The sequence below is a fragment of the Macrobrachium rosenbergii genome, chromosome 10 (assembly GCF_040412425.1).
Source record: "Macrobrachium rosenbergii isolate ZJJX-2024 chromosome 10, ASM4041242v1, whole genome shotgun sequence".
Taxonomy (NCBI): domain Eukaryota; kingdom Metazoa; phylum Arthropoda; class Malacostraca; order Decapoda; family Palaemonidae; genus Macrobrachium; species Macrobrachium rosenbergii.
Genome location: NC_089750.1, coordinates 57,518,195 through 57,531,254, shown reverse-complemented (window position 1 = coordinate 57,531,254; position 13,060 = coordinate 57,518,195). Strand labels below are relative to the sequence as shown.

Genomic DNA, 13,060 nt, shown 5'->3' with positions numbered 1-13,060 from the left:
TTCTCTCTCATTATTGTGCTGTAATATCAGTAGGCCTGTATACATTGCACTGTTGCACATTGTGATTACTCATTTATATTCTGATTTCAGGTGGTCATCCCCGTAACTGGCTTGGTATTATGAACCCATCTTTAAACCTTATTCGTAAGTTCACTGACAGACTTAAGAGACATAATTGTCCAGAGGAAATACCCAAAGTACCTGAGAAACCAGTGGATCCTGCTGTTGCTGCAACTGACATCAATAAAAATGCTGTTGTCAAGCCACCAACTGTTTCTTTAAAAGAAAGGCTGTTGAAGGTATAGCATGCTGGAAAATAATAAGGCTAAATTTTAGTCTTGAATATCAGTCCTTAGTTGTAAGGAAGCCTATTAATGTGTATAGTTTGAGAATGTTTTTGCAGGGATTTTGATAGTCAAATTTATATGAGTTACTGAACTGTTGTACAAGATATTACAAGATAGTATTTCAAGTCTACTATTAACATTTAAGGATTTGTAACAATATTATTGGTAATGGACATGGGAATCTTCCCCACCAAAAATTATTTAGCAGTCAGAAGATATTAATACTATAATATTTAATTTCAGATTCTGGACAGTCTTAAGAAGTACCCAGTGTTTGCTTATTTCCTTGCTGAATTGCCAGATGCAACAAACCGAAGTATATTTGCTGAAGCTCTTCCCGTAATTTGGGCTGTTCAAGGTAAAGTTGCCTTAGCCATCGGCTACTTGTATAAGTAAATTTTGGGATGAAACTAATGTTATGCCTTAGCAAGAGGGTGCATGCATGAATCAATATTTTTTCTACTTGGTTAAAATTTGTTGGTAAAAGTAACAATGGTATTAATGTTAACAGTAACCATCACTGAGATAGTTTACACTGACCTAGTTACTGTACATCATCATGAATGAAAAATATTTTGTACCTATTACAGCATTTGGTGACCTTATTGCTTCTTCATTCACGGAAGATAAGTATGGGGTGGCTCAAAGAAATGTACCAGATATTTTAGCTGCATTTTTACAGCTCCAGAAGGTATGATATTTCTTTGATTTCATGTTTTATCATATTTAGTTTCAGTTAAAGAATATGTCTCAGAAGGCCTTTGTAATGAACAAAAGCATTTCAGAGAAACTGCATATAGTGTTCTAGCACTGTAAATATAGAAAAATACTTGTGATCATTCTTTGTTGTCAGTTTTCCTCTTATGACCTTTGACCCATCTTTCTCTAAGGTTGGCTGTTTAGTTTTCTTGATATTTTAGGCCTGCCTTCTCTTATGCATCTTCATTTTCCTTGGTGGCCATAAACACTTCTGCAGATATTGTAATTGGGCTTGTATACTTGTGAAAATATTGAAAGCAATAGAAAGAAACTCAGTGTGACAGCATTAGAATTGCAGCTTTTTACTTTAAGTTGACTGAAATGAGATTTAGCTATTTTCTTTTTTTATTTTTTTACGTGACTGAAGTGTGAATAATTGCCTCAGTATCTAGAATGAAGTTATTTTACTTCTTTGTAGGTTGTGGATGGTTTAAGTAGAGGAACCATATCCAAGAGAGCTGGCACTAGTGACTCATTGCCAGCTGAGTTCAAGTTGAGGAGAGCTCTCCGTTCAGCCTTGCGATCTGCATTGTATACAGTCACCACTACGTTTGGACCATCCATTTTGTAAGTTTTCAAGGCTTGTGCTGTTCAGCTGTTTTTAAAAGTAATGGACCAGGAAACTTAATAACTAGAGATTTTGTTGGTATTGGTATATAGTGATGAAGACAAAATTAAAAGATTTATATAGCCAAAGAAACACAAAAAATTAATTGGTATGACTAGGAGCTATCCAGAGCACTGCATGTGGAAATACTGATAAAGAGGAGATGGGTCCATCAAGAATAGGAAGAGAGTGTTTTAACAGTACTAATGCAAAGTGATTTAATACACTGCAAGTGTTTAGAGTACATTTGTAAGTTTACTGGAACTTGCTATGCAAGTGTAGAAGGAGGTATACAGTAGGGTAAAGGTTAAGAAAACTTCCAATTCAACGTCAGTTTGGTGCATCTAAAAATAAAGGTCTTAAGGTAACTGTAGCATAAAACATCTACAAAAGAAATGTATATTATTTTGGTTTTTATTGTATGATAATTTAATGAAACCACTGTGTCACATTTATAAGCCCTTATTACTGTACTATATCTCAAGTTATTTTTTCTCCAAAAATGGGGAAAATTGGAGCATGAAAAATTTAAAGGTGAGAAGTCATGTTTGACATACCAAAGCAGGTAGTAAATTAAGCTTTAGGAAGGCAGAGGATACTAAAAGGACATTGAGATGATCTGGAGTGCAATGAGTTTGGTAGGTATTTCAGCATATGACCTAATGTTAGCTTCACAATAGAAAAAAAAAGAGGTTTAAATTTTATTTTTATCATCAGTTAAGCAATGCCGCTGTGTCACAGCTCTAGACTTGTTTAGGGCTTGGCCAAAGGCTTCACACGTAAATAAGGGTGAAAACTGTATGAAAATGGAAGAATGTAATGGAGAACAGAGGATTGAAAATGAATGTAGTCACATTATTATGGGTAGTGACAAGGGAGCAGAGAAAAAGGTTTATCTTGAAAGACATCTCTACTATGGTCATTGGGTATTTAGGAAAAAATTGTCTTCACACAACCTCTCTTGTAAACTCTTGAAAAATGGATGACTTTGTCACGGAATGGTATTTTAAAAGGGACTCCTCTTGTGATCAGTGTATAAGATTTAGCTGGGTAACAGTAATAGCAATTGAATTCCTGTATGAACATTTCAGCAAGTTGGTGGACAGTAGAAATGACCTAGTTTTATCATAAAAACTAGGAAGAAAACCTATTCTTATACTCCTTTTTGTTGATTTAATTTTCCTCGAGTATAAATTGGATTCTTTTTGTACTCGGAACATACTAAATATCATGACTGAACAAAGATCAAGTCCTGTCTTGTCCATGCATTTGTGAGGATGTGAAAGTTTTCGTAGCTGACTAAATTGAAAAGCACATCAAAGTAAGTACTCAGATTTCTTAATGGCTAACTAATCAAGACATAAGGATGGATGCACTTTCTTTGTTCCTGATTAGTTTTAGTTGTGGCTGACTCTCTTCCATGATATGGACAGTTTTTCAGTTTTTACATAACTGTTGGAAGCCAATTTTTTAATTTATGATATTCACTTATGCAAAATTCTTGTAAATAGTACAAACCTTTGCCTTTTATGTGCAATACTTTCAGCAATAGCTGGTCTGGTTTGTAAAGCTTGGTAACAAGGCATTTAACTGGTGGGACCCACCCACTTAGCCAGTTGAGCAGCATCATTTTTTCATCAGCCAGCTTACTGTGAAGACATACTAAGCTTGGTCTCCACCATGGCTGCCATTGAAGCTGTTTTGTTGAGTATATCTCTTGAGTAATTGACTACTGGGCTTCAATATGGATTGTTCTTATTGTGATCATGATTGGAATAATGGTACCCTGATAATTTTGTCTTCTCTTAAGAATGATCAGCATTGTTGTCCTGGACATAAAGGCTGTGTGCACAATTGATGTCTGCACTTGCTGTCGACCCTCATTCTTTGTTTCTCATGTAGGGGCCACAAAGTGAAAAAGATAGTGTTTTCCAAAGACAGTACCAAGCCACTACCACTGTTTCCTTGTATTATGCTTACCCAGAACCCTGTTACTTGTAGAGGAACACTGCTCCTCCACCTCCCAACTCAGGCTGTGGAGGGTATGCACAGACCATATGATGACCAAATGGCTCACCCTGTGTTTGGTGCTGTTGCGATGGAGACCCCCCCCCTTCCTACTTTGGTGCCCATCTCTTCAGCCTCTGATGATTTGGCTCAAGATATCATCAAGAGACAAGAGAGTTTCTGAAGGTACTGTGGCCTTTACTGGTTATTCCAGGAGCTTTCCTTGTGTGCCATCCTAGAAAATTTGGCCTAGCACAGACCTCAACACTTCAGCCATGGCTTACCTCATGACAAATCATGTTATGACCCATGCTGTTCCCTTTGCTTCTGCTGCCTATGCTTTTGGATGTTTGCCATGACTGTGGCCTTGGTTGATGTGGGAGAGGATGGAGAGACCCATGTTCAGGGAAGGTTTAGGAAACATTGCCATGCATCCTCTTCCTCCTCCTCAGATTCTCAGTAGCATAGGAAGCAGGTATGTGTTCACACTGGTTGTGTTTTGGGCCCATTCCTCCAGGATCCATGTGTTTCAATGATTGGCATCCTCTGAGATTCACTTGATTCACTTGCTGTAGGATCAGAACGGCCTTCTTTCATTTTGTTGTGATTTGGGGAATGTGATCACTAACCCAAATAAACAGAATTACTTGGGCATGTTGATAGCAATTATAGCAGTGTGTGTGTCCTGAAGACATTCAAATCAGCAGACTCAGGAAGGTCTTAGCTCTGCTTTGGCAAGTACTCTGTGGTCAGCTGTCGTCTTTGGAGAAATTTGTACCTCGTGGACATTATTAGCCACCACTTGTTTGCTTCAGTAGTGCCTACATTGATGGTCACATGCCATACATCCTCCAGCACTACTCATTCCATTGATTGGAGAAGTAAAGGAAGATGTTAGTGGCTAGATGGTAGGAATATCCTTGTGATAGTTATGCTGAACACACATTTCCCCACACTTGTTCTTGGATGCATCGAAGGTAGAGTAGAGTGCACACTTGAGTAGCACGTTCATCTCGGATCTGGCCACTTGGGAAGATTATCACCTGTTCATCAGTGCTCATGAGATGGGTTCCACAATCATGGTGTCATAGGTCAACAAATAGTGGGTTACTGTCTCCTTCCCCATCATGTGCTGGTAGGGCAGGTGTACAAATGGGCTTGTCGTACCATTGCACTGTTGGAATGAGTTGGCCAGCCAGCTCAGTCTCTAGGGGTAGGTTATGGAGTTGAGGCTTTTCTCCAGTCACAAGTAACTGCAAAACTATTTGAGGTTTTGGGAACCCTGATGATAAGCCTGCTCGTTGTTTAGCCAGACAGGAAGCCCCTAGTGTTCTGCTCATCAGTACCAGACCCTTGGGCTGAGTTGGAAGACACCTTCCAAAACCTCTGGGACAATCTTGACACTTGAGCTTTTCTGTTGATCTGTGTGGTGGCTGTTGACTAGCTGCAAGCCAAATGGTATCCAGTTTTGCAGTCCCTTCTTTTCACAGTGCTGAGAGAGCTACCCTTATGGCCTGCTTTGCTTGGGATATTATAAATAAATAAAAGATTTCAATTTTGTATGTATAGGAAAAATTGCAAAGTTGTTATATTTAAGGGAAGAGGTCTTCGAGGCTGAAAGACAGTTAAGTAATAAATGAATAGATAATGTATAGATTGGCAGTATTTTATTGATGCAAATTAAGCATTGTAGCTTTTTTTTTAATTATTTTGTTAAAATGTTGTTTAGAAGTTTTTAAAAGGTACATCACTGTATTTTTTCTTTTCAGGGAATTGAAACTGTCAGCAGAATATCAAAGTAAATTGCAGTTATACTTAGACTTCAAGGAAGGTTGAGTTGTTTAGTATACAATAACTATAAATCTCCATTTTCTGTGAAAATCTTCAGGATGATACTAGGTACGGTGCAAAAAAAAGTGGTGCAGACCAACATTTTTTAAGGGCAGAGTACCTATTGTTTTAAGTTTTCCTCTCTATGACATTCATACAAAATTTTTGTTCCTAAGTGATATTTTTTCTCCATGGTTGTTGATGTCTGGGAATTACCTGATGACATTAACTAAGCCAGATTATTTCTCTTATATTTAGAAAATTTTAGTGCTAATACTGACTTATTGGTTTTTTATATACAAAATTTTTAATATTCGCACTAGAATTACAAATCAGTAATGTACTTAATCATGTAGAAAATATTTCTTTATTCTTAGTTGACCGCCCACAATAGTATTACTTTTTTCATCACAGTTATAGAAATAATTTTGATGGGAATTTTCTTTGCTCACATATGTGATGACAGCAAATCATTTGGAGGGTAAAGTAGGAAAGAGAAGGAGCTCTTCCAGCATTTTTGATGTGTGAATTTAATACACTATTCTTTAAAATCTGTTATAAAATCAAGGGAGGATGTTCAGCTAATAAGGATAAAGAATAAAAAGTTTTCACTGTGATGTAGGTGACGAATGTGAAAGGTTTTCATAAATTTAAGGTAGATGGAGAACTAATTCAAAGATTTCTTTTACTGTAATCTACTTTCTGCGTCCATGCCACTGTAAGTGGCCAAATGCTTTGCATTTTAGCATTGTTTTAGGGAAGTGTATTTTCTTCCTTCAAGAATTTTAAAGCTGTTCAATTTGGGTTATACTGAAAAGTAACATAGTATCTGTTTTGTATAGTTTTTCTCTATCCATCATGCATGTTCAGATGTTTTGCATTGTATAGGCTTTCAGGAATTACATTTTGTTTTGCATTAAGAATTTTTAGCTTTTCATGTAAGGAAATGGTTTGATGTTCAGTCAGTTGATTGAAGTTAGAGGTTCATTGCTTTTACTGTTTTCAAAAGCTATGTTGAATTGTCTTAATGCACATTAATTTGGTTGTGCCATTAATGCTACCCCGCTATTTTGCGCTTCTCTTTTCTGCACTTTTTATTTTGTTGTGGATTTTTGTGGGACATGTCTTTCACTTTTCCACTGGGGAACTTTCACTGATCCACAACTTTTTCTATGGGCCGTATCTCTAAAATTATCAGAACATGTAATTCAAGAAATAAAAATACCAAATTATACTGTACTACACTGTATTAAAACAAAATTTGTACATATTTTCTTGTAGTACTAAATGAAATTGTACATATTTTCCTAATCTACAGTACAGTATACCTGTACAGTACTGTACTATTGTGCACAAAAGTCTGTTCTCTTAGCCATCCAGAGAGTGAACACAAATCCGCTGACTGTGAAACACTGAAGCAGTAGTTGAACAAGTAACTAATGGAATACCCAACAGATGTCGCACCATAAGGGCATATGGGAACAGGAAGAAGAAGTGGGAAGCAGGTCTTTTTTCTTGAGCATAGAGTAGTCTCTATATTTTAATATCAGTAAGAAAGTGATCATAAAGTTTTTGTTGTTGACGATACTGGGTTTGAAAGTAAAATGTGTAGTTAAGGAATTATGCGAAATAAATATGAGAATAAAAGTGCTTAGGAAGCCAGTATTCATGAATTAGTATTTCCTATAGATTATTGTATCTTATTTCAATAGACATGACTCTCCACAAGATCGATACAAAACATTTCACCAACAGCATTTACAGTGGTGTCCTATAAGATGCACTGGCATTTGTGCGGGTCCCAAGTCACCTCCTACCAAATGTGTACCTCTTACCACAGGTATGGGTAACGTCAGACTTAAAACCTTAAACCTTTTGTATAGAATGTTATGTTAAGTTTCTAAGAAGTTTCAACACCATAATATTGTTTGTTGATTAATAGTTTTCATGACCGTGGTATTCTATATACTAACAATCACAGTTCTCTCTATCAGTTTTTTTGTCTGTCTCTGTGCTATTAATATTTTTTCTCTGCCTCTTTCTTTTCTTTTTACTGAATATGACTTTGTTAAATTAGTGAAAGTATCTGAATCTCTCATTTTGTGTTAGTATTTTAAAAAATTACGTGTAGCCATAATTTGTAAGTGTCTAAAAAGCATTTGGTTGTCGTCACCCATATCGCCCACCTTCACCATGGATATTGCCCCAGTCACGTAATAGCTAAATATAACGGATCTATAAATGTTTACAAAACTGAAATTTTGCTTATGTGCTACTAAAAAGTTAAGAAGTGGCTTGCAACTTATAGAACACCACCGTAAACACTGTTGCTGAAATGTTTTATATTGATCTTGTGGACAGTCATGTCTGTTGATAAGATACAATAATCTATAGGAAATACTAATTCATAATACTGACATCCTAAGCACTTTTATTCTCATATTTATTTATTTTGCATATTTCCTTAACTGCACATTTTACTCTCAAACCCAGTATCGTCAACAGCAAAAACTTGCGATCATTTTAACGATATTAGAATATGGAGACTACTCTATGCTCAAGAAAAATACCTGCTTCCCAGCTCTCCTTCCTGTTACCATATGCCCTTACGGTACGACATCTGTTGGGTCTTCCATTAGTTACTTGTTCATTTGCTTCAGTGTTTCATAGTCAGTGGATTCGTGTTCACTCTCTGGATGGCTAAGGAAACCAACTTTTGTGTACAGTTATACTGTGTACTTGAAGTTTTAATCCATGTAGCTTTCTTGGTACTTTACTTGTGTGTGTAGCTGTGGCAAGGTCTGCAATCCAGAATTTTAAAAAATCTTTGTTATAAACAAACTAAAATGCTTATAACTGCCTATATAAATAGTTCAAACCAAGATGCTGTATGCCTTGGTCTGTCATCCTGGAGCACTTTAATAATATTAAAGTACTCCAGGATGGCAGCCCATATTAAAAGTTTAAGATTACTGTATAAGATTATTAAATCATACGGGTATTCAGTGATGAATGTTAAAGATGATGATGAATTAGCTGTGCAGCAAGATGATACTGCATGACTGACTGTTCTGCTGCACTCCTCTGGGGGCACCTCTTCTCCTTCTTTAGGAGGTGCTTCTTCCACAAATTCCACCACTTGCACTTCAGGGGTTTCAAAAGGCTTTGGAGGGTCCTTCCTCTCGAAACACATGGTGATAGGCAGCTGCTATCGCTGCTTCTTCATGCTGACTTGGAGGCTATATTGTAGGGCATCATTGACCCTTCAAGTGCCTTCATAAGCTTTAGTGTGTGTTCCATTTGAGTATCAAGGGATAAAAATTTATCCCACACCTCCTTAAGCATCCTCAGAAGTTCGGACAGAACTTCCAGAGACAAGTTCTCTTCCTCCTCCAATTCATTCCCTAAACCTGGAATGAATACAGTTTTTATAATTGATGAAAACTTATGGAGTGTAAATGAAAAACATACTTTTTTGATTACATATTGTTCTGTTTTTAAAAGTAAGAGGTCCTTGTAAGAAGAAAAATTATCATTGTAAAATATGTAAGTACTAAGGAATAACTAAAACTGAATTACGTAACGTATTTTTCTAATAAAAGATAAGTACCTAGCGTGTCATCTTCTCGCTGGCAGACTTCGTCAGCTCTTCCAAATCCTGGTCTGTCAGGGTATCAGAGTGGGCACCAGTGAGGGTGCCTACTTCTTCCACAGTGATGTCATCAAAGACTTCTCCACCGAGCTGCTTTGCCAATTCAACTACATTACCAATGGCCAAATGTTAGATTTCTTTGGGAGAGAAGCCCTTGTAATCATGAACACACTCCAGCCACAACTTGTAACCTGTGGCAGTCATAAATTTACGCCAATACCCCTTCAGTGTAAATTCACAGTCATCATCCATTTTGCCTGAACAAGGTGGCCGAGGGAGTTTCAGGTGCAGAGTGCCTTGAAGGCACGGATCATGCCCTGGTCCACAGGCTGGAGGAGAGGTGGTGGTGTTGGCAGGGAGGAACTCAACTTGGACTCCCTTGTGATCAAGACTTGCAGGGTGGCCACCAGCTCTATCCATAATCAGCACCCCAAGTCCAAGCTTAAGGCACTGAGGTAATCCTTTGCTTGAGGGATGAAGCTCTGATGGAACCAGGTATTTGTAAGCCATTTGGTGATCCAGGCTTTTTAGTTTGACATCCAAAACACTGGCAGCAAGTGCTTGTTCTTATTCTTGAGAGCCCTGGGGTTGGCAGCATTGTGAGGCAGGCCTGGTTTCAGTATGAAGCCAGCAGCATTGCCACACATTAAGAGCATAACTCTATCCTTCTGGGCTTTGGCTTTGTCCTTCATGCGGTACGTCCGTGAAGGCATCTTTTTCCGAAACAAGGCAGTCTCGTTCATATTGAACACCTGGAATAAAGGATTAAAATTATTAAATAATTATACAGTACATGTAAAGCTAAAGACAGTTAAAATTATATAAAACAAGGGATTCCATTTAAAAAAAGTAAAATTGTATGAAATTAAAACCAACCTGTTCAGGATGGTAGCCAACATTGCTGATGAGTTGCTTTAAGTACTCAATTGGATAAAGTGATGCCACTTCACTGTCTGCCAATGCTGCTTCGCCATGCAACAAAACTCTCTTCAGCTTGTACACTTCAAGAAACAGTGGAACCATCCATGGCTGGCCTAATTATAGTACAGTAACCAGGCATATGAGCTGATTAATGGCTCTCATTTTTATTTTAAAAATAAATACAGTATATGCAAAAAGGCATTCAATGTGCTTCGACACAACACACAGACACACACACATTAAATACAGGAAACTGTACATTTACTTACATCAAAACTGAGCTGCTGATGAAGGTCCTGCTTATGGCCCTTCCTCTTTGAAGCCTGCAAAATCATTGCCAAACAAGTCTTCTACCCTTACTACGTTGCCAGATGAACCAGTTTCTTCGCCAGTTGAAAAGCTCTGGTACAGTTTCCGTGCCTTCTCACTTATAATTTTGCTGTGTAGAAGCTTCCCCTTACCCTTGCATTCTTGTATCCAGTAAGCGAGAGACATCTCCAACCTCGCGATGGTTTTTATCTTGCCCAGTGGATGCGTTCTTGGCACTTTTTACACAAGAAGTTTCCTTGGACAGTCTTCCTTATATCGTCTCTTTCTTCTTGATGTACAGTATTGTGCATGAAAATATTCAGAACTTTTCAGAATAGTGAAATTTATTGTAAAATTTATATATGTACAGTGTGTACATTACTGAAAGCACTTTTGTTAATAAATAATAATTTATTAATTACCTTACTGTACTCTCATTCAGTGAATAATGGCGAGCTACCTCCACTAAACTTCATTGCTCCTTCAACGTCATGAACTACTTCGGATGCATAGGCTCTTTGCCAGAAATCAAAGGGGTAGGGTGTTTTGGAGGTATCTTTAGGCATGATTAATAATGTACATACAGTAATGTAACAGTAAGCAAACAAACCATTACAAAGTGTAGTGCTGAACATAAGAAATGCACGTTGTGAGCTGTGAAGATGCTGCCTCGTAGCATCTCGCACAAGGCACCATCCCACTTACTCCAAGGAAGATGAATGGCTCTTCAGGATTGGGTGATTTACAAAACGTCAGCCAATGGTGTGTCAAGTAGCATTGCTTGTAGGTATTTTACAAAGACCCCCATCTTCTGTTTCATGATCTGTGTGTTTTGCATGGGTTGAACATCTTTGAGAAAAAAAAAAAATTTTATTAAAATGTTACGTACATTAATATATCACAGTACTGTACTGTAATGTTTGAAAAATAGTACAGTAATAAAAAATGATTTAAATTTATTTGTACATAATCACGAAAATGCTTAATATGACGTAACAAACCTAGCATTCTGTTTGGAGGAACATGTCCCATCATTCTAAACTACCCATGTATTTTAGATATAGTATGCTTTATACAGTAGCACTACTGTATCCTAAAATACTTACTGTACAGTAAATATTTCAAAATCTTGCAACACAGCAAAATATCAATAAAATACACAAGGTACATTATGCGCAGAACAATGAGCAAAGTTACATTAGGCAAAAGAGAAAGTGTGTCTGAATTATAGGGGATACTTGAGAATAACAGTTGTAGGCAGGCACGTAATGTTGTAAGATGACTTTGAAATGGTATTGGGGTGTTCTGGGATGATAGTTGAGGTATATTTTTGTTTGAACTGTTAAGTTGGGCAATGAACTGTTAAAATATGCAGCTGTTAAGTTGGGCAATGAACTGTTAAAATACGCAGTTATAAGTGTTTTAGGGGTGTATGTACTTAGGAGTAACAGTTGTAGGAGGGTATTGTAAGATGACTTTGGATGTTTTGGGATGATGGTTTTCGGTGTATTTTTGTTTGAAATATTAAATTGTTTTATGATAATTTAAGGTATATTTTTGTTTGAACTATTAAATTAGGCAGTGAACTGTTAAAATAGGGAGTAATAAACATTTTAGTTTAAGGGGTATATGGCAGTTATAAGCCAGTTATAAGCTTTTCTGTGGTAGATTCTGGAACCTATCCCCATGAAAAAGTGGGGTAGCACTGTACTCAAGTCATGTGTCATGTTAAAAAATGTGATAGTATATATAGTCATTTTCATGTTTTGATTAAGTGCTGTTACATTGTACTGATAATGAGCTAAATTTGGAAAGGTAAAGACTCCAAATGGTATCTTTTCATGTTTAATTAGGAAAGTCAAATTTATTTGATGTTAAATTTTTGGATCTGAAGTTTAAAATTGCCTTTGGTTATAAACAGTATATTTGCTTAGCGCATTGAACTCTTGATTTTTTTTTTTATGTGAAGTTGGGAATATTCAGTGGCTAATAAATTTATGTCTGTCTTTCTCTTGTTTAATATTATGGAAAGTTAATACTTAATACTCAAATTTTAGGGCATACTGTACCTTTAATTTTGAGTTCAATATCAAGTATTCTTGTTGAGTTCCTGTTTTACAATTACTGTAATACCAAAGTATAATTTTATCCATGTTAATTACAAGAAAAACCTTATTAAGAGGATCTAAAGATTGAATTTTTTTAAGTTGTAGGTATATGTGTTATGTTTACTGTAGAAGTTAATGTCACATTTCCATTATGGAAATTAAGATTGTATGTATGTTCCTAGCTTTGTTATATCCAGGTTTTGGAAAATTTCTTTCTAAATTAGATTTTTTGTAAAGGAAATATCACTGCAAGGTAGGAGTGATCTTCAGTATTTTACATGTTTTATACAACACTCATGTAATATTACAGTAACGATGTTGCATAAGAATTTTTATACTTTTGTAAAGTGTTTGTGTGTGAGCTAAACAAATAAATATCTCAAGGTTTTCATAGTCATTGGTTTTACCAGACTGAGTTATATGCACTCATAATTAATAGAAATACTATGTTATAATAAAAGACATTCTAATTATCTCTTCCTGTTTACTGAAATGATGCAAAAACCAAGGTTAATTTCTT

General features: G+C 36.4%; 1 protein-coding gene and 1 long non-coding RNA gene across 2 annotated transcripts in view; one reads left to right on the top strand and one right to left on the bottom strand.

The window, feature by feature from the left end:
• The window catches only part of Ndc1 (Nuclear division cycle 1), a 38,851-nt gene extending 25,922 nt beyond the window's left edge, over positions 1–12,929 (top strand). Inside the window, exons 7-11 of the mRNA XM_067110278.1 lie at positions 91–299; positions 591–705; positions 938–1,038; positions 1,525–1,673; positions 5,490–12,929. Of these exons, the coding sequence (XP_066966379.1) occupies positions 91–299; positions 591–705; positions 938–1,038; positions 1,525–1,673; positions 5,490–5,556 (641 nt within the window). The 3' untranslated portion in view covers positions 5,557–12,929. The remainder of the gene's footprint in view (positions 1–90; positions 300–590; positions 706–937; positions 1,039–1,524; positions 1,674–5,489) is intronic.
• Positions 8,822–13,060, bottom strand: part of LOC136842654 (uncharacterized) — a 39,348-nt gene continuing 35,109 nt past the window's right edge. Inside the window, exons 4-8 of the long non-coding RNA XR_010854296.1 lie at positions 10,855–11,281; positions 10,393–10,721; positions 10,079–10,236; positions 9,161–9,954; positions 8,822–8,960 (exon numbers count right to left, since the gene is read on the bottom strand). This is a non-coding gene — a long non-coding RNA (uncharacterized lncRNA). The remainder of the gene's footprint in view (positions 8,961–9,160; positions 9,955–10,078; positions 10,237–10,392; positions 10,722–10,854; positions 11,282–13,060) is intronic.